Source organism: Schistocerca americana, chromosome 3 (assembly GCF_021461395.2).
Source record: "Schistocerca americana isolate TAMUIC-IGC-003095 chromosome 3, iqSchAmer2.1, whole genome shotgun sequence".
In the NCBI taxonomy this organism is placed as follows: Eukaryota; Metazoa; Arthropoda; class Insecta; order Orthoptera; family Acrididae; genus Schistocerca; species Schistocerca americana.
This window is the reverse complement of record NC_060121.1, coordinates 751,667,379-751,685,737: the sequence shown is the minus strand read 5'-3', so window position 1 is coordinate 751,685,737 and position 18,359 is coordinate 751,667,379. Positions and strand designations below refer to the sequence as shown.

Genomic DNA, 18,359 nt, shown 5'->3' with positions numbered 1-18,359 from the left:
GGAAACATATTTATGAAACTATGACAAAGTGCCAACACTAATTCATAGGCATTTAATTCATAGCACATTTTTCCAACAGAGAACATAATATATGATTATAAACTCCACCCTCAACTGCATTTAAGAAACAATAGTCTAAGGAAACATACCATACTACAAAAAACTGTCAATATACAAACTAGGGCTCAGGAGTATCTAGATCATCACCACTCTATAACCCCTCAGGGAATATCTTGGGATATTTATTGCTAAATACAATAAGAAAATATCATTAACACAAAATAAGTGTAAAATCATGAACCAACAATAGAGCTAAATATCCTTCTGCGAGAGATCCTCAGTTCATCCCCACAAAGTGTCAATTTAAAAACTTGGTCCAAGACTGACAAACCACAATACAAGCACAAGGCGCTAATAAAGACTTGACACTTCATCAACAATACCATCCTGAGGCGTACTGAATATGGAAAATCCAGCATGGAAAATGTATTTAGTAACACCAGCAGGCTTTGTTCCTGCAACATGCTATATTCACAAATACTCTAAAAGAATGCCTTGATGTGAATGTATGAAAAGCATTTTAAAAACATGACATTAATGATTTTACTATACTTCTCATGGAGTCACAATCACAAATTCTACCTATCAAAAAATTATTCTACCTGTAACCATAGCACAGGACAGAAGCACAACAGAATTACTGGTATAAAGTGTAATTAATTTATGATGAGCTGGCAATTATGTCAATTTGCATTTTAATTTGATAACTTGGTGAAAAAAAAACAAAGCTGGAATTATCTATATTACAATCAAAATGCCTGGCTACTGTAGGAAATATGTCGCACAGTACCATATACCCCTGTCTGTATTTTTTCACATTATTAGTCGAAGAAAATAAGCACAAATATGAAGAGATACAAAAGTTATTTATTGGAAAATTCCCATAGGCAACTGAATTCATGTGATCTTAGAACAGTTAATTTGTTACACTGTAGCAAACAAAGAATGAACAAGACAATGAATGATGTGGTACAATAAAAAATGTAAATGTAACATGCTTAACCAAGAATTAAATTAACATAACTGTGTTCACAAAAACTGATTTTTATTTACATCTGAAGAACTTAATTTACATCTATAGCACATGGAAATTAAGACAGTTTCTTTGCTTTCTGGTACAAAGTGTCCACCACCTTTCCCATGCTATGTATTGTTTCTAGAGCTGTTTCATATGTCTTATCCACTGGAGTGTCTTCAAACACAATAAGAACACCTTCACCTTGGTCCAATATACCATGAAACTTTTTGTCAAGGATCATCTGCGACAACTTCTTCTCCACTTGTTGCATTGGGAGTTTAATAGACTGAGATATGTATTCCACTTGAACTCTGGAATATGGTTCAATAATACGGCAAAGATTTTGTTCTAACATATTGTCATACAATGTTCCTAAATGTGCACGCACAATCACATCATCTTCTAACTCTTTCTTATAGGTTTTAAGAGCATGTTGAAAATCAGCAAGTGACCTCTTGTGACTTGCTTGGGCCACAGACTTCATTGCCTCTATATCCTTGCCTGCATACTTCAACGCCAATTTACCACTTATAATTTGATGTACGTCTTCAGGATTGTTCAGCATTATTTTCGAAAGTAACATATACTTGAGAGCTGTCAACGCTTTTGGGCATTCCACACTGTCGTAACCTTCAAATGCTTCATAGAAGTAAGAATATGCTGTCTTGAAGTCCTTTTCATCAGCAGCATGAAGAATCCCAGACTGCAAATCCAATGATGCTTGCAACTTTGGGGGGCAGTAAATAGCATTTGCCGTTGTTCTTGCTGATGTAAGTGCTGCTCGTGCTTTGGGAAGATTACTTAGAGCGTGGTATGTTTTACTTTCCAGAAGCTGGACTTCCACAAGCAAATTTTTATCATCCAGTTTCTTCAACTCCTTTAGCAGAGTAGATCCAAGAGATAAAGCTTCTGAAAACATGCCAGTGTCGAAGTACAGGGCTATGAGCCGAGCTTCCAGCGATTGCCTCAAGAACGTTCTTCTTTCTTCTTTTGCCCATTCTATACACTCTTTACACAACTGCACTTCTATTCCTATGCCAGCTTCTAAATCTAAGAAAAAGTCAACAAGTGATCTCACCAATTTTGCTGCCTTGGCTTTGCTTATATGGCTTAAAAAAGGCCTAGTTGCTTTGATTAGGTCAGCAAGCTCCTTAGCTTTACCTTCCTTCTTGTACAGCTCACCAAGTTGCAAGATGCCTTGCTCCTTAACTCGGATGGTATCTTCGTCATTCTCGGCAATTTCTTGATCCCGCACAATTTTATTCAGCAAATCAATACCTTCTTCTCTATTTGTACTGGAAACAGCACGGGCCCTCTCGAATAACATTGCACCAGCCATTTTGGCTAGAACCGCTCTGTCATCAGAGAGTAAATCGCATGAAAATCTTTGGCAAGGTTGTGTACATCATGGATAATGCCAGTACAATTTTCGTAAAGATTGCGTTGTTCCTCGATGATAGCTTCACTAGAGAGTACTATTATCACTAAACGTTATCGAACCAGTACGTTTCTTAATCTTAGCATTATTTTTGTTAAAGCAAAACTGATTCTTTATTGAAAAATTTTATTTGTTTATAATATTTATAATATTACAGAGACCTATGTGTGCCTTACAATTTATCAAATAAATATAATTTAATTTTTGAATTAAGTATGAAATCGTTTTTTCTATAGGTACAACACTGGTTACATCCGGTGGCGATTGTCTCTGGTGAATACTGCCGTTGCTAGTCAACGGAAGGTGCAACTTTTTGGGATTGCGCGCTAGGCATTGAAAGGACGCCATTTTAGTAAATTGTGTTATATGTACGAAGCAAGAATTTTTTGGTACGAGTTAAATCTTCCAAGGCATGAGTGACAGGGAGGTGAGTTAGCTGGCTCATGTACTCATTTTGCGAGATATCTATTTTTGGTTGCATACATTTCAGCGTTGCCCGGCGTTAAGTAATTCGTGAGTAGCATGCGATCAATATACATATTTGTAAGATAGTTCTGAATTTTGTTTTTGGCTGGTACTATTTACGTAGGTAGAACAATGCTTTAGAAGTAACATTTCGGTATTTGCAGTTACGTTGGAAGTCTTTTATTTAAATGCATTGTAAACTTTTCATTGAATAGCAGATTCACTGAGTACTTGTATTTGCAAGAAAATCAGAGCTGATAGTAATCTTGTTGTTGGATGTCGCAGTACAATTTGAAATTTAACGCCGTCGTAATGAATACAAATAATTTTTTTGTTGGGGACCCCAATGTGCAGAACGAGCCATTTTCGTGATAGCTTCTCGGCATTGAGTAACTATAAACTTCTCCGCTGATAAAACTGTTTACAAAATTGAGAAATATAAATCTGATTATTTATTGCATTTTCACTCGTTCAACTTCTACAAACTTAGTGATTACTTTTTAAATATCACAGTTTACTGGTTTGTTGTTATAATTTTGTTCATCTAAAGCGTCAACGTGACGGTGAAAGACCTATGTACGTTATGGCTCTTTTAATTTATTCTTGCCTGGCACCATATAACAAGTACACAAAATGAAATGTTTATGTGCGTTCAAGTATGTCTTGCCAAAATTTGTTCTCTTAGTGATGAATTAATAATCTGAATTGTATAATTTTTGTGAAAGTTGCCCCTAGAATTTTTCAGTTTGTATGTGTGTTTGTATTTTGTTTTGTGTAAGTGAAGTGCTTTATTTTGTGGCATTGTTTGTTCTAATGTTGATGGGTACAATATTGTATGTTAATGTAAGAATACTTCTTAAGCGTGAAACATTTACAACATTTTCATATTTTCGCAATTTTGTGTGCAGCATAGCCCAAGTCATAGCGGATCTAATCACAGCCCTCCGGCTAATGATAAGACCCCCACACCACCTAATTCTAGAGAACAATCAAGGAGCCGTTCTCGCTCATACAGCCAACACAGATCACATCATAAAGGAAAATCTTATTCTCGTTCAAGGTATGTTGGCGTATTGTATAGCTTCAATCTTGTTTCATGAAAGAAACTATTAGACAAAATACACATAGGAGAATTAAATATGGTGCCTTGGTTATTTAATTTGTAATGAACTTTTCACCATGTGGACAGTGTTGTGCATGCTCCCTGCAATGTATGTTAAATATTTAATTAACAATAAATGAATAATTTCAAAAGGATTTCACTTTGCCAAAAAAAAAAAAAAAAGCTTTTAATTTGATGTGATTTTTGAACTGGTAGCAGAGCCATTTACAGTTCATTGTTGTATTTTTACAGGTACAAAGAACAGGTCCTAAGTATATAGAGTGACAGTCCTGGGGAATTTAAAGAGTTTTCTGAAATCATAGGGAATTGTTTTAAACTGAGCATGGGAATTTAATTTTATTGGGCTTTATAAATCAGTTTTAAAATAGTTAATACTTCAAAACTTGCAAGTATTTAAATATTAATTCTAATATATTCAGTGACCAAAAACTGTGATTAAACGGTAGCCGAGAAGAGAGTTGTTAATTTGGAATGCTGAACTCCCAACCTGTCACTAATTTCTCTGGGATTGTCACACCACCACCTCTCTTTGAAAGATTCCTGGCATGTCTACTACGTATTGCATAGAACATATGTAGCCTTCCTTTATTCAGCTCACTCGAACAGATACATTATTCAGTGTACAAATAAGGAACTGGCATCGTTGAGTTCTGGAAGAGTTGCACTATGTTTAGATTTTAATTTCACATACAGCAACAAATTAAGATGTATGGGAAAAATGCATTTTCTGGCAATATTACAGAATTTTCAACATGAAGGAAACTTTTTTATTGAATGTAGATGAACACATTATGTGAAGGAAATCTTCTGAGTATATCACACTACCGTCTACTCCAAACTAGAATGTTGTAAGTTTTCTAATACAAGATCATTTTGTCCATGATGGTCCATTGGTGCATCAAGTACGTAAGCAATTGCCCATGTGGTTTCACTACAGGAAACGGATTTTCCAGGCTTATAGATAAACTGGTTATTAGTTTTTCTTATCTACTTATTTATTTCAGACATAACAAAATGAGCTTAATGCTGTGAGAAAATAAAATGAACGTCTGAGAATGTCAATGACACAATTCTCTAGTGTGTGTATAGCTAAATCTTGAGAACCTGGGTCTGATAAATGGCATAAAAATGTTTCCATTTTGTTTGAAAGGTCATCCTCTTCTGTCATGACTCTTTCAGGAAGTGCACCATCTAAATTGTTTTTATTGTTAAACCTGTATCAAGCTCTGCAGTTTCTCTCTTCCATATTTCTTCAGGCTACATCTCTCTTTTGTGGGCAACACAAATTGCGCCATTTATATTAAAAATCTTGGTAAAACTTCATCAGCAGAATTAACACAGCTCGGTGTATGCTATAGAGCTCATTTAAAAAAGTTCTCTTGTGAGAAAAACTACAGTTTTATTCATATGAAATTGGAGAATGTTCTTTGCACTTTGTGTAGTAGAGAAGTGATGTCTTGAAATGTTTGTGTGACACCACATACCATATTTAGTATACAGTGGTGGGAAGGATTTAAAGTGTGATTCCTGTCAAAAGGCTCTACTATAAATTTTATTTTGGCCACAATCAACTGGATGATAATGTCTGTAACCATTTCTGATCTTGCAGTTATTTGAGAAAGTAATAGCAGTTTAAATTGCTGTGAAACTAGCAGCAATGAAATTCTTAATGTTGATTGAAGAAGAAAAAAATTCTTCTGGCATGCAAGAGGCCACAACAGCCAAAGGTACAGAGTACTGACATGCTTCAGATGGCACTAGGCAGCAAGTAAATAGGCTGTGTCATAACTGCTGTCCATTTCTCACTTGCCTACTTCTGCCAGTGGCAAACAATTTCAGATGAGGATAATTGTCTCTTCAAAACTTTTTTTTTTCTCCCCCTATTCAGGAGGTAGCAAAAATGCCCTTTGCTGTAGTGGCCAAAAGTGCCATGGAAGCCTATGCTTACATTGTCTGTGTGTTTGAATGCACCACATGCTCGTAACAAGAAGCTCCATGTTTTATCATTTAAACATACTGTTTGCTGCATGTAATCAGCATTATTGTATTAGTATTTTTCTCTCTTGTGTGAGTCAAACACACACAGAGAAACACAAAAATACTCTTGTGGATTACCAGTTTTTTCCATTTACCCCTGTAATAGTTAATCTAATTTCTGTTGAAGAGAAATTTGTAGGCTTACCTCGCTCCGAGGTAGTATTTAATCAGTTTTTATGCACATCTACTTTGTATATTATATCTCACCTTTTCTGGGTTTGTATGCTGATATTTTAACAAAAAAAGGAACATAATAAATCGCGTGAAACAGAGGAACTAGTTTCCAAAGATTTACACCTAGTGTATCCATAATGAAGTGGTTGTGATACACAATGTGATCAAAGGTATCTGGGTATCTGGCTGAAAATGACTTAAAGTTTGTGGCGCCCTCTATCGGTAACCCTAGAATTCACTGTGGTGTTTGCCCACCCTTAGCCTTGATGACAGCGTCCACTCTCGCAGGCATACAATCAATCAGGTGCTTGGAAGGGTTCTTGATGAATGGCGGCCCATTCTTCATGGAGTGCTGCACTGAGGAGAGGTTTTGGTGTCAGTCAGTGAGGCATGGTAGGAAGTAGGCATTTCAATACAGCCCAAAGGTGTTCTTTAGGGTTCAGGTTAGGACTCTGTGCAGGCCAGTCCATTACATGGATGTTACTGTCATGCAACCATTCCGCCACAGGCCGTGCATTATGAATAGGTTCTCGATCGTGTTGAAAGATGCAATCACCATCCCTGAATTGCTCTTCAACAGTGGGAAGCAGGAAGGTGCTTAAAACATCAGTGTAGACCTGTGCTGTGGTAGTGCCGTGCAAAACAAGGGGAGGAAGCCCCCTCCAGGAAAAACACACCATAACACCTCCTCCTATGAATTTTACTGTGGCACTACACACACTGGCAGATGACGTTCACAGGGCAGTCGTCATACCTACACCTTGCCATCGGATCGCCACATTGTGTTCTGTAACACAACATTATTTCCACTTTTCAGTTGTGCAATGTTTACGCTCCTTACACCAAGGGAGTTGTCGTCTGGCATTTACCGGCGTGTGATGTATGGCTTATGAGCAGGTGCTCAACCATGAAATACAAGCTTTCTTACCTTCCGCTTAGCTGTCGTAGTACTTGCAGTGGATCCTGATGCAGTTTGGAATTCCTGTGTGGTGGTCTGGATAGATGTCTGCCTATTACATAAGGCCCACTTCAGCTGTTGGTGTTCTGTCGGTCAACAGACGAGGTCGGTCTGTACGCTTTTGCGCTGTATCTGTCGCTTTAAATTTCCACGTCACTAACACATCAAAAACAGTGGACCTAGGGATGTTTAGGAGTGTAGAAATCTCTCGCACAGACATACGACACAAGTGACACCCAATCACCTGACCACATTTCAAGTCCGTGGGTTCCGCGGGGAGCCCCATTCTGCTCTCTCACGATGTATTGACTACTGAGGTTGCTGATATGGAGTACCTGGCTGTAGGTGGCAGCACAGTGCACCTAAAATGAAAATCATACGTATTTGGGGGTGTTTTGACTGGTAAGACCTGATACTCTGACAAAGGATTTTACTGTAGCCTGCCACTGCAGAATAATACTGTGGCCATAAATCATAAACAATACAAAAGAAACAAAATAAAAATTAAATCGCAAAAAAATGCGCCATTTACAGTGAAGAACAGTGCATGCACAAGTATCTGCCAACAGCAAATCATTTCAAATGCTTTAGAACGAAGACTGTGAAATTCTTCAATAACAATAAATTGCTTATGGTGAGTGTGATGTCACAACTGTACACAGTAGGTTTGTTTGAACAGTTGCCTGCAGGCTCATACTCATGCGCATGCACATTTCGGTCGCTTGTGAGCAGTACCTGGTCCCAATTTTGGCTACTTGAAGTGTTGCTGTTAGCTGTTATCAGCAGCACAGCAGTGCCAACAAGCAACCAGATGCTACCCGGAACAATTTTTCCGGCACACCAAGCACACCAGATTCACACATGAGCAAAGCCGGAGTTGTAGTGGGGAGGGGATTAGTTCCCATGTGACCAGTTTTTTTACTTTTAGTGATTTTGCTGTTTCCTCTTCATTCACAGCTCTCAGGTCAAATGAAAAACAAATAGAAGTCTGTGGCTGGGAGCTATCAAGTGAATTAAAATAAATTCAACTAATTATGGAAGCCTCAAATATGTTGTTCGTTAGTTTTCTGATTTTATTTTATTTCTGTGTTTTTGGCAGTCAAGCATTAATCACCTTGCAGAACAATGAAGTTATTTTTGTCAATTTACCAAAGCAATTTGCCTCTTACTAGTCTTTTCTGCAGAGACAGTTAATTTATTTGAAACCTAGTGTTCCATATTTTCCGTGCCATTGGCTAGTTTAAACTGTCAGTTGAATTTCAAATGCATGTTTTCGTCTTCGAGCACATACGACATTATGCTGTAATAACCAAACATGAGATACTACAGTACAGGTACTCAAAGTAAATTTGCATGTTGAAATGTTGTTGTTTTTTGTCTTCAGTCCTGAGACTGGTTTGATGCAGCTCTCCATGCTACTCTATCCTGTGCAGGCTTCTTCAACTCCCCGTACTTACAGCAACCTACATCCTTCTGAATTTGCTTAGTGTATTCATCTCTTGGTCTCCCTCTGATTTTTACCCTCCACGCTGTCCTCCAATGCTAAATTTGTGATCCCTTGATGCCTCAGAATGCGTCCTGCCAACTGGTCCCTTTTTGTCAAGTTGTCACAAACTCCTCCCCAATCCTATTCAGTACCTCCTCATTAGTTATGTGATCTTCAGCATTCTTCTGTAGCCCCACATTTCGAAAGCTTCTAATCTCCTCTTGTCCAAACTATTTATCGTCCATGTTTCACTTCCATACATGGCTACACTCCATACAAATACTTTCAGAAACGCCTTCCTGACACTTAAATCAATACTCGATGTTAACAAATTTCTCTTCAGAAACACTTTCCTTGCCATTGCCAGTCCACATTTTATATCCTCTCTACTTTGACCATCATCAGTTATTTTACTCCCCAAATACCAAAACTCCTTTACTACTTTAAGTGTCTTATTTCTTAATCAAATTCCCTCAGCATCACCCGACTTAATTCGACTACATTCCATTATCTTCGTTTTGCTTTTGTTGATGTTCATCTCATATCCTCCCTTCACGACACTGTCCATTCCTTTCAACTGCTCTTCCAAGTCCTGGCTGTCTCTGACAGAATTACAGTGTCATCGGCAAACCTTAAAGTTTTGGATTTTAATACCTACTTCGAATTTTTTGCTGCTTGCTCAATATACAGATTGAATAACATCGGAGAGAAGCTACAACCCTGTCTCACTCCCTTCCCAACCACTGCTTCCCTTTCATACCGCTCGACTCTTATAACTGCCATCTGCTTCCTGTACAAATTGTAAATAGCCTTTTGCTCCCTGTATTTGACCCCTGCCACGTTCAGAATTTGAAAGAGAGTATTCCAGTCAATATTGTCATAAGCTTTCTCTAAGTCTACAAATGTTAGAAACGTAGGTTTGTGTTTCCATAATCTATTGTCTAAGGTAAGTCATAAGGTCAGTATTGCCTCACGTGTTCCAACATTTCTACGGAATCCGAACTGATCTTCCCCGAGGTCAGCTTCTACCAGTTTTCCATTCGTCTGTAAGGAATTCGTGTTAGTATTTTGCAGCCATGGCTTATTAAACTGATAGTTTGGTAACTTTCACATCTGTCAGCACCTCCTTTCATTGGGATTGGAATTATTATATTCTTCTTGAAGTCTGAGGGTATTTTGCCTGTCTCATACATCTTGCTCACCAGATGGTAGGGTTTTGTCAGGACTGGCTCTCCCAAGGCCGTCAGTAGTTCTAATGGAATGTTGTCTACCTCAGGGCGTTGTTTCGACTCAGGTCCTTCAGTGCTCTGTCAAACTCCTCACGCAGTATCATATCTCCCATTTCGTCTTCATCTACATCCTCTTCCATTTCCATAATATTGTCCTCAAGTACATCGCCCTTGTATAGACTCTCTATATACTCCATCCACCTTTCTGTTTTCCCTCCTTTGTTTAGGACTGGGTTTCCATCTGAGCTCTTGATATTCATACAAGTGGTTCTCTTTTCTCCAAAGGTCTCTCTAATTTTCCTGTAGGCAGTATCTATCTGACCCCTATTGAGATATGCCTCTACATCCTTACATTTGTCCTCTAGCCATCTCTGCTTAGCCATTTTGCATTTCCTGTCAATCTCATTTTTGAGACGTTTGTATTCCTTTTTGCCTGCTTCATTTACTGCGTTTTTATATCTGTTCCTGGAGGTGTTGCCACAGCTGTGGAGGCAGTCTGTCAGTGAGTTGCTCATCACGGAATTGTATTACATTGAACTCAACATGCCTGTATTAGTCAAAATCTGAGTTACATGCACACGAAAGTACAAAAATTTGAAATATTACCTGAAAAACATGGATTTTCGAAGTGTAGTAGCACAAAAGGAACAAGTGGTATCCAAGCCAAATTTCACACACTGCATAAGTACACCATAATGATACATATCTCAATTTTCAGCGTGTTATTGCAAGACGTTTGTGTACAATGGAAATTGATAGATGTATTTGGTGACGTGGCCATTGTTCCACAACAAAATTTTGTAAAAACATATCATAAACTGTTCTGCCTCTTCTTATCCTCTTCCGAAACTGTTTAATCACTAAGCAACAACATATAGACTGATTTACACAACCTATCATTAATATTCACTGCACCGTAGCTGCTATAAACCAGTCGATTGTGCTTTGAACAGAAGTTCTCCCACACTACTGTACTCTATACGTTGAGTGGCAAATTGTACTGTCTTCTGACACTGTGGTAGGAACTGGAACTGTCATAAGAATACGAGTGTTGTTTTTTAAGTAAGGGCCGTTCACGCGTATAGTCCTGTAGTTCGCGCGGAAGCCGCAACAAGCCACCGCGCCACTTGCTGGCATCCTTCCCGTTAACACTGATGCAAGTTGCAGCTCTGTAGCTGATGTGTACGCATCGCTGTGCTACTTTATAATGTTTACGGTTATTGAATCTCCCCCCCCCCTCCCCCCCGCGTGTGAGATACGGTCAGTGATACGTTTTTTGACCGCGAGAAGCCTATCAGCTGCAGAAGTTCGTCAGTTAACAGAAGTTTATGGCTTGAATGCAATGAGTGAAGGTAAAGTGCGTCAATGGGTTAGAGTGTTTAAAAATGGCCGTCAAAACGTCCATGACGAAGAACGCTCAGGCCGGCCCTCTGTGATCACTGATGATTTGGTGGCTGCAGTCGAAACAAAGATTTGTGAGGACAGGAGATTCACAATTTCCACTCTTTCTTTGGAATTTCCACAAGTTTCAAGATCGGTTTTGTACAAAATTGTGTCTGAAAACCTAAACTTTAAGAAATGGTGTTCTTGGTGGGTACCCAGACTCCTCACAAAGGACCACAAAGGGAAGAGATTTGCCACTTCATTGGACTTTTTGATTCGTTATGAGGAAGAAGGGGATGACATGTTGAGTCAAATTGTTACTGGAGATCACTCCCGAAAGCAAGCGACAATCAATGGAATGGCGACACACAACTTCACCCGTCAAGGTCAAAGCCAAACAGGTGCTGTCAAAGCGCAAGCAACTGTGTTCTGGGACCGGTGCGGTATTTTGCTAGTGGACTTTATGCCACGAGGAACAACAGTCAACTCAGATGCCTACTGTGCAACTCTAAAGAAGCTCCGCAGAGCAATTCAAAACAAAAGGCGCGGCATGCTGACAAAAGGAGTTTTGCTCCTGCACGATAACGCTAGGCCTCACACCTCTCAAGACTCGGGATTTGATTGATTCTTTTGGCTGGGAAGTTTTGGACCATGCACCATACAGCCCCAACCTTGCTCCTAGTGATTTTCACCTTTTCCGGTACCTGAAACACCATCTTGGCGGGCAGCGCTTCAATGACTACGATGAAGTGAAAGCGACCGTGAACTCCAGGCTGTCGGAGCAGGCTCCAAATTCTTTGAAGAGGGAATTAAAAACTTAGTTGTACGGTATGACATGTGCTTAAATAAACGAGGCAACTATGTAGAAAAATAGGTAAAAGTGTGTAGAATCAGAAAATAGTTTTTTTACTAAAGTATTTGTATCTTTTTAAAAAAATAAAAACGGCCCTTACTTTAAAAAAAATCCCCTCGTATGTTCAAAAGGAATCCAACACCTGTCTGCCAAATGTGGCCAATGAAACGATCTTGCTGGTCGTGCTGGTGCCATGAAGTTCAAAAATACATCACCTTCTGCTTCACAGCACTTTGCAACACATCCTAGGTACCATTTGTCATTATAAACAGCAAAAACATAGCAACCTGGTTGTATGTTGCTGCTTTTGCTTCTGAATCCTGAGACACACATTGTGAAGACACATGTTGTGCATGAACATATAGTTATAACCAGTCAATCTGCACATTGTCAGAGTCCGCTGGAGAGAAGTGATGATGGCTCCTTGTGCCTGCAACAGTTTTAATGTGTTCTAATCTGCTTTTTAGCAACTCTTCGACCGATTTCACCTCATCTTTCGAAACTTAGAATGATTGTATGCCAGAGATATTTTTCTGTACCGAGGTAAGTAATTTAAGAGGTGTTAGAATGTGACCTTCTGTAGGGTGCTGCAGACTAGCTCATGATGCCATGCACTTAATAGTAGCACCAATACCATCACATACATTTTTACCTTGACTTGTTGTGAAAAAATTCCATTTTGTGTGAATCTGAAAATCATGGTAATGCATGCATATATTTTTGAGATTTTTACAGTTTTTGTACTGAGTAGCTGCCCCATCACTGAATACTTCGCGAAATGTATGTGAGGCAGCTTGTTTTCCACACATGCGATGACAGTGCGAATGTGGGCTTGAACTGCAATGGCATCATGAATTAAACAGTCATTAAAATCGCACAGGTTCATGACACACATCACCTGATTCACCTCTATAGTAACTTGCAAATGGCTGGAGAGTTGCTTGGCTGATGCCCCAATGATGTCCTTGGATGACATCTTGAACCATAAATGCATGTTTTAGGAAGTCTAGTATTACTATAATTTCATCTTGTTTAAAGTTATCCTTACAAAACTGGAGATAAGCCGATTGTGCTGTTACTGTGAAGCTGTGTGTGGTCTGTTTGTTTTTTGACAACACATTTCAACAAAATCTTCCACTGTACTTTGCTTTGTTTCAAGACTTGTGCAATTCATGTGTGCCCATTGTTTATTATAAACTAGTTCGTCATCCATAAGGAGTTCACCATACAGTTTGTTATTCATGTGTTCTGCAAGATTTGCCTTACCAGAACACTTTTCACATTTGTGTGTCGTGGACTGGTAGGAACTGATGTCACACACTAGCAGCTTCATTGCACCTTTGTAATCCAGACCAGAATCCTTTATAGCAGCAAACATCAGCTTAGCATTTTGATGGGTCTCACATACACAAACATTGTGTGTGCCCCTTGCAGTTACAGGCACAACCCATTTTGGCCAAAGATTGAAAAAAGATGATAAACCTACTTTGGTATTGGTATACTTTTCCTGGAATTCTACATATAGTTCTGATATGTTGCCTGCAACAGTCGTTTTAGCATCTGTACATGTACGTTTCCCATTTTCACCGTTGCATAGTCCTGTTTTTTCCAGGCATAATTTGGCTGTAGTCATTATTTCCATAAAACTCTGACACTAGCACCTTTATTTCTGAACTCAATTGCTTACCCTGAGCCTGCTGAACTCGTGGAAGCACACCTTGGGTTGCTTTTATTTTCCTAGCTTGCTTTACTATATATGTAGAAACATTGAATTCCTTTGCAGTGTGGTCAATAGACCAGCTGGAAGGTGCAAGGGTAAGAATAGCTAATTTTTTTTTTGTGGCATGTGGACATGGCACATTTTTCTTTAAAATCGTGCACAATTTTGTCCAAATCAGAGCATTTCTGGCATGATTTCTGTTTTTGTGGAGCAGATAATTCTTCCTCTCCCACCATTAGTGTGTCAGCTATTTTGTGTTTTGATTCCATTTGAGCTTCTTGTAGTTTTCATCTACCATAGCTAGGCCTCTCTCTTTTCCCAACTTTTGTGTGTCTTCGTGGGAGACAAACCAAGAGCAGTCACTGAAGTATTAAATTGCTCATCCGCATTGGTTGTAGGTGGCTGATACTCTGTCACTGTCATGTAAATTATCAGAATATTCTTCCTTTTTTAGAAGTGTAACTCAGCTGGAACGTAACTGTTGCCCTGGTTTCATGTTAAGTCCCATGCATTGATTCACTTTCAGTACAGATTTTATATCAGTTTCTCTGAGGCTACACTTCACTGTCTTCTTACGAATCCGAAATGGATCGAAACAACTTCTTTGTAGGAAAGAATACTTATCCAGAAACACTTTCATGTGATGATAACAAACACTAAAGTTTCCTGGAACTGTACTTCTTGTGCCCATAGGGTGTCCCGGATCTCTATACCAACAAATCTTGGTCAGATTCATCCACAACAGTACTGAACAGTCTGAACTAGAATTTTAAAAACATGAGTAACATGTAATTGTTGCTTGTTTCCTTTGTTGTTCCTGCCTAACAGTGACTCATTCTGTCCCTGAAACCTACCATTGTTTAGCTTTCCATTGCCTAATGGTTCCCAACAATTGCTGCAGCTTGATCTAAAACAATCTGTCTGCATCAACACTATTACTTGCTAAATCGTGTTAAAAGAAACGTAACCAAATACATCTCTAACTTTTATTACCGAGCGAGGTGGCGCAGTGGTTAGCACACTGGACTCGCATTCGGAAGGACGTCGGTTTAATCCTGCGTCCAGCCATCCTGATTTAGGTTTTCCGTGATTTCCCTAAATCTATTCAGGCAAATGCCGGGATGGTTCCTTGGAAAAGGGCATGGCCGACTTCCTTCCCTAATCCGATGAGACCAATGACCTCGCAGTTTGGTCTCCTCCCCCAGCACAACCCAACCCTCCAACTTTTATTGTACACAAATGCCTTGCAATAACAAGTTGAAATTTTGCCCCATATTATGGTCTACTTATGCAGTGTTTGAAATTTGACTTGGATATCGCTTGTCCTTTTTGTACTACCACACTTCGAAAATCCGTGTTTTTCAAGTAATTTTTCAAATTTTTGTGTGCATGTAACTCTTGTTGTGTGACTGATATGGACAAGATGAGTTCTGTGTGTGTTTAGGCCACATTAAGCTTACCACAAAGTGCTGGGAAGATCTTATCTGCAGTATAAAACCTTCACAATTCAAAAATTGAGGTCTGAGAGAAAGTGAATTGTTACTTTAACGCAAATGTACTTTTGCCAAGTGTTTAGTGTAGCTTCATGCGAGAAAGTCAGTTTTTAACCTGGAAATTAGGTTAAATTTTGTGAACTTTTTCCTTGTTTACATATGCATCCTGATTATGATGTAAAATTTTGAAACTTTTTTTTTGTGAATGTGTGATTTGGTTGTCAGGTGACGTTATGAATTGCTGCCTAGGAGGAGAAAATTCTCGCTCTTACTTTGTAAGCCACTACTTTCAGCATTTCGAATGTTTTGTAGGTTAAGGCTGTGTAAACTTACTGCGTAATGAGCTAAACAAGGTGAGTTTGGCTGGTACAGAGTGGAAGTAGGGGTCAGGTCAGCACTGACGGGAGGGGAAAAGTATCTCATGCAGGGCTAAAATCATATTTTTCATGCAGAACACCTCATGTACACTGTCTACCAAAGACTATAAATTACGCTAAAGTCTGCACTGAGACTTCGTAATTGAATGGTGAAGCTAAACGTTGCATGTGGTCAGCAATGTCAATTGTGGATTACGTCAGCTTTTTCTCTCTCGTGTCTTCGCTCACAGCAATGGCCTTAACTCCACCACAGAGTGAGGTGGTGCAGTGGTTAGACACTGGACTCTCATTCAGGACGACGGCTCAATCCGGCGTCCGGCCATCCTGATTTAGGTTTTCCGTGATTTATCTAAATCACTCCAGGTAAATGCCAGGATGGTTCCTCTGAAAGGGCACGGCCGACTTCCTTCCCCATCCTTCCCTAATCCGATGAGACCGATGACCACGCTGTCTGGTCTCCTTCCCCACACAACCAACCAACCTTAACTCCACCACCACCCACAATGCGAACCATGTGTGTTTTGTAGCACTTATAACTCCTTCAGTCAAATCAAATGTCAATAGGAAGAAAACAGAAAAGTCAAATGAGATATAGAGTAAGAATGTAGAATCAAGGTAAACCTTACTAGGAAGAAATGTAAAATCTGGGAATTTTGAGCATTGATCTTAAAGAGTTTTTCACAGGGGTTATGAATGTATGGCGTAAGAATCACGGCAAAGTAAAATCTAAATTCCACTGTATTTAGAGGGATCCAACATGCTTTAAGAATTTTTAATAATTTATTGATGCTATGTACATGTAAGTGCAGTAACTTTTTGCTAAATTATTTATCTTCCTCGATTTTTTGGATTTGAATATTTTCTAAAGACAAACTTTCCATATATTTTCAACCATGAAACTGTTTATACTGTGTAGACTAAAAAGCCCAATTAACTGAGGATTTGTAGTTGTGCTACCTTCCCATCTTTTAAACACTGCTGCGGCTTCCTAAACAAAAATCTTCACTATCAAATCGGAAACAGTCATTGGATATTTCTTCCAAATAAGAGCATTGAAGCATTCGTTTGTGTTCTGCATTTTGCCATGCGCACATGTTTTTCTAGCAATTCTGGTTAGGCAAGTGGTAAAAAAGTTGGTGTAATGGCCTTCACTACCTCAAGGAAAATTCATTTTATGGCTATAAGTGTCCCCACTTTCCTTGCTTTTCAAGAATCTGCACCATTGATTAGATCATAAATCACATTGAGGTGAGTTGCCTACCAAGTAATGAAACCAAATTGCCCATGCTGCTTTCCTCATATTATCCAAGTCCGAGGTTTTTTAACTGTACCACCATAATATACTTGTAGGCTGTAAATTCAATTTTTTCTTAGTTTGTGTAGTTTTTGTTTTTGTTTTTTTTCCATCCCAGTATCACCTGTGACAGCTGTTGTCCACTCATCCTCTTCTGAATATGGCCTGAACACTCAAATTTTTTAGTATTGCAGTCTTTTCCATAGACCAGACTTCCAGCTACAATCTTGAAAGTTCTAGTTTCCATCTCCTAAATATTTTATGTATCTTTCTCCATATTTTTGCAAAGACCTATAGAAAAAGTCTTGTACCAACAGCTTTCATCCCACCTCTGGAGCCTATTTAATCCCTGCTTTGTGTGCTTCTGGCCATTCTGTTTCTTCGTTTAAATCATATTTCTTGTGCAAGGAACGTGCAGAATAATATGCAGACATTACCTGCAGTCTAATACTTTTCCAGTGTTGACACTGACTGTTAATATCCAATACAATTTTCTTGAATAGCCCTGTGAACTACTATTTTCATGCTCTTTACTTATATCTGCTTTGAGGAGAGCAGTGCTCATTGCAGTAAATTTTAGTGGAGGGCCAGGCATGTTCATCATACCACATAAGTTTCCACCTTTTCTTCCAAGTTGTATACACCTTAATTCATGTGCAAAACTCATACAGCCTATTGCATTCTGTTAGGTGTGGATGCCTTCAATGGTGTCAGCATCACAGTTTTGGTACAAAGTGAATAATCTACAAACCAAACTTTCACTCTTTTCATAATCCCAAAATTCACATTTCCTCCATTGACAGTGTGTTTGCAGGCTTTTCTAAGTACATCTGCTACGAACTCCAGATCTTAAATTCGGAGATCTGTATTTCCTTCAGGATTTGCTTCTCCTGGCACAATATCAGTCTCGAGTTCTACTTTAGATGCGCTTGGAGACAATCTAATGTTTGGATCTGAAGGCCTAACTCTAATCCCAACACCATTTTCTCTCCTTATGTTGGTGGTATGGGACTCACTATATTTTCTAAATACTTTACCAGGCCTTAACGTTGTAAGAAGGGATTTATATTGCACAAAGAATGCCACTAACTCAAATTTCATAAAATGGTACAAAACTTGTTTAAGAAGTGCCACAGCCTTTTATAAATCCTGCTCTGGCCACAAAATAGTATGTAAAGCTACAAAAAAAAAAGCAGGCTTCTAAAACTATTGTTTTAAGGTTCACTGGCAAAATTGAGCAAAAAAATGTTT

At 38.9% G+C, this 18,359-nt stretch overlaps 2 protein-coding genes across 5 annotated transcripts in view; one reads left to right on the top strand and one right to left on the bottom strand.

Moving 5' to 3' along the window:
• Window positions 1-907: 907 nt before the first annotated feature.
• Window positions 908-2,455, bottom strand: LOC124605162 (26S proteasome non-ATPase regulatory subunit 11). Its single transcript, XM_047136643.1, has one exon. The coding sequence runs from the start codon at window positions 2,415-2,417 to the stop codon at window positions 1,152-1,154; it is 1,266 nt and encodes a 421-aa protein (XP_046992599.1). The 5' UTR covers window positions 2,418-2,455; the 3' UTR covers window positions 908-1,151.
• Window positions 2,456-2,785: 330 nt separating this feature from the next.
• LOC124605163 (transformer-2 protein homolog alpha) overlaps window positions 2,786-18,359 on the top strand; it is a 55,228-nt gene continuing 39,654 nt past the window's right edge. For all 4 annotated transcript variants that reach the window (XM_047136646.1, XM_047136644.1, XM_047136647.1 and 1 more), the window contains exons 1-2: window positions 2,786-2,943; window positions 3,890-4,041. In XM_047136646.1, coding sequence (XP_046992602.1) covers window positions 2,929-2,943; window positions 3,890-4,041 — 167 coding nt within the window. In that variant the 5' untranslated portion in view covers window positions 2,786-2,928. The remainder of the gene's footprint in view (window positions 2,944-3,889; window positions 4,042-18,359) is intronic.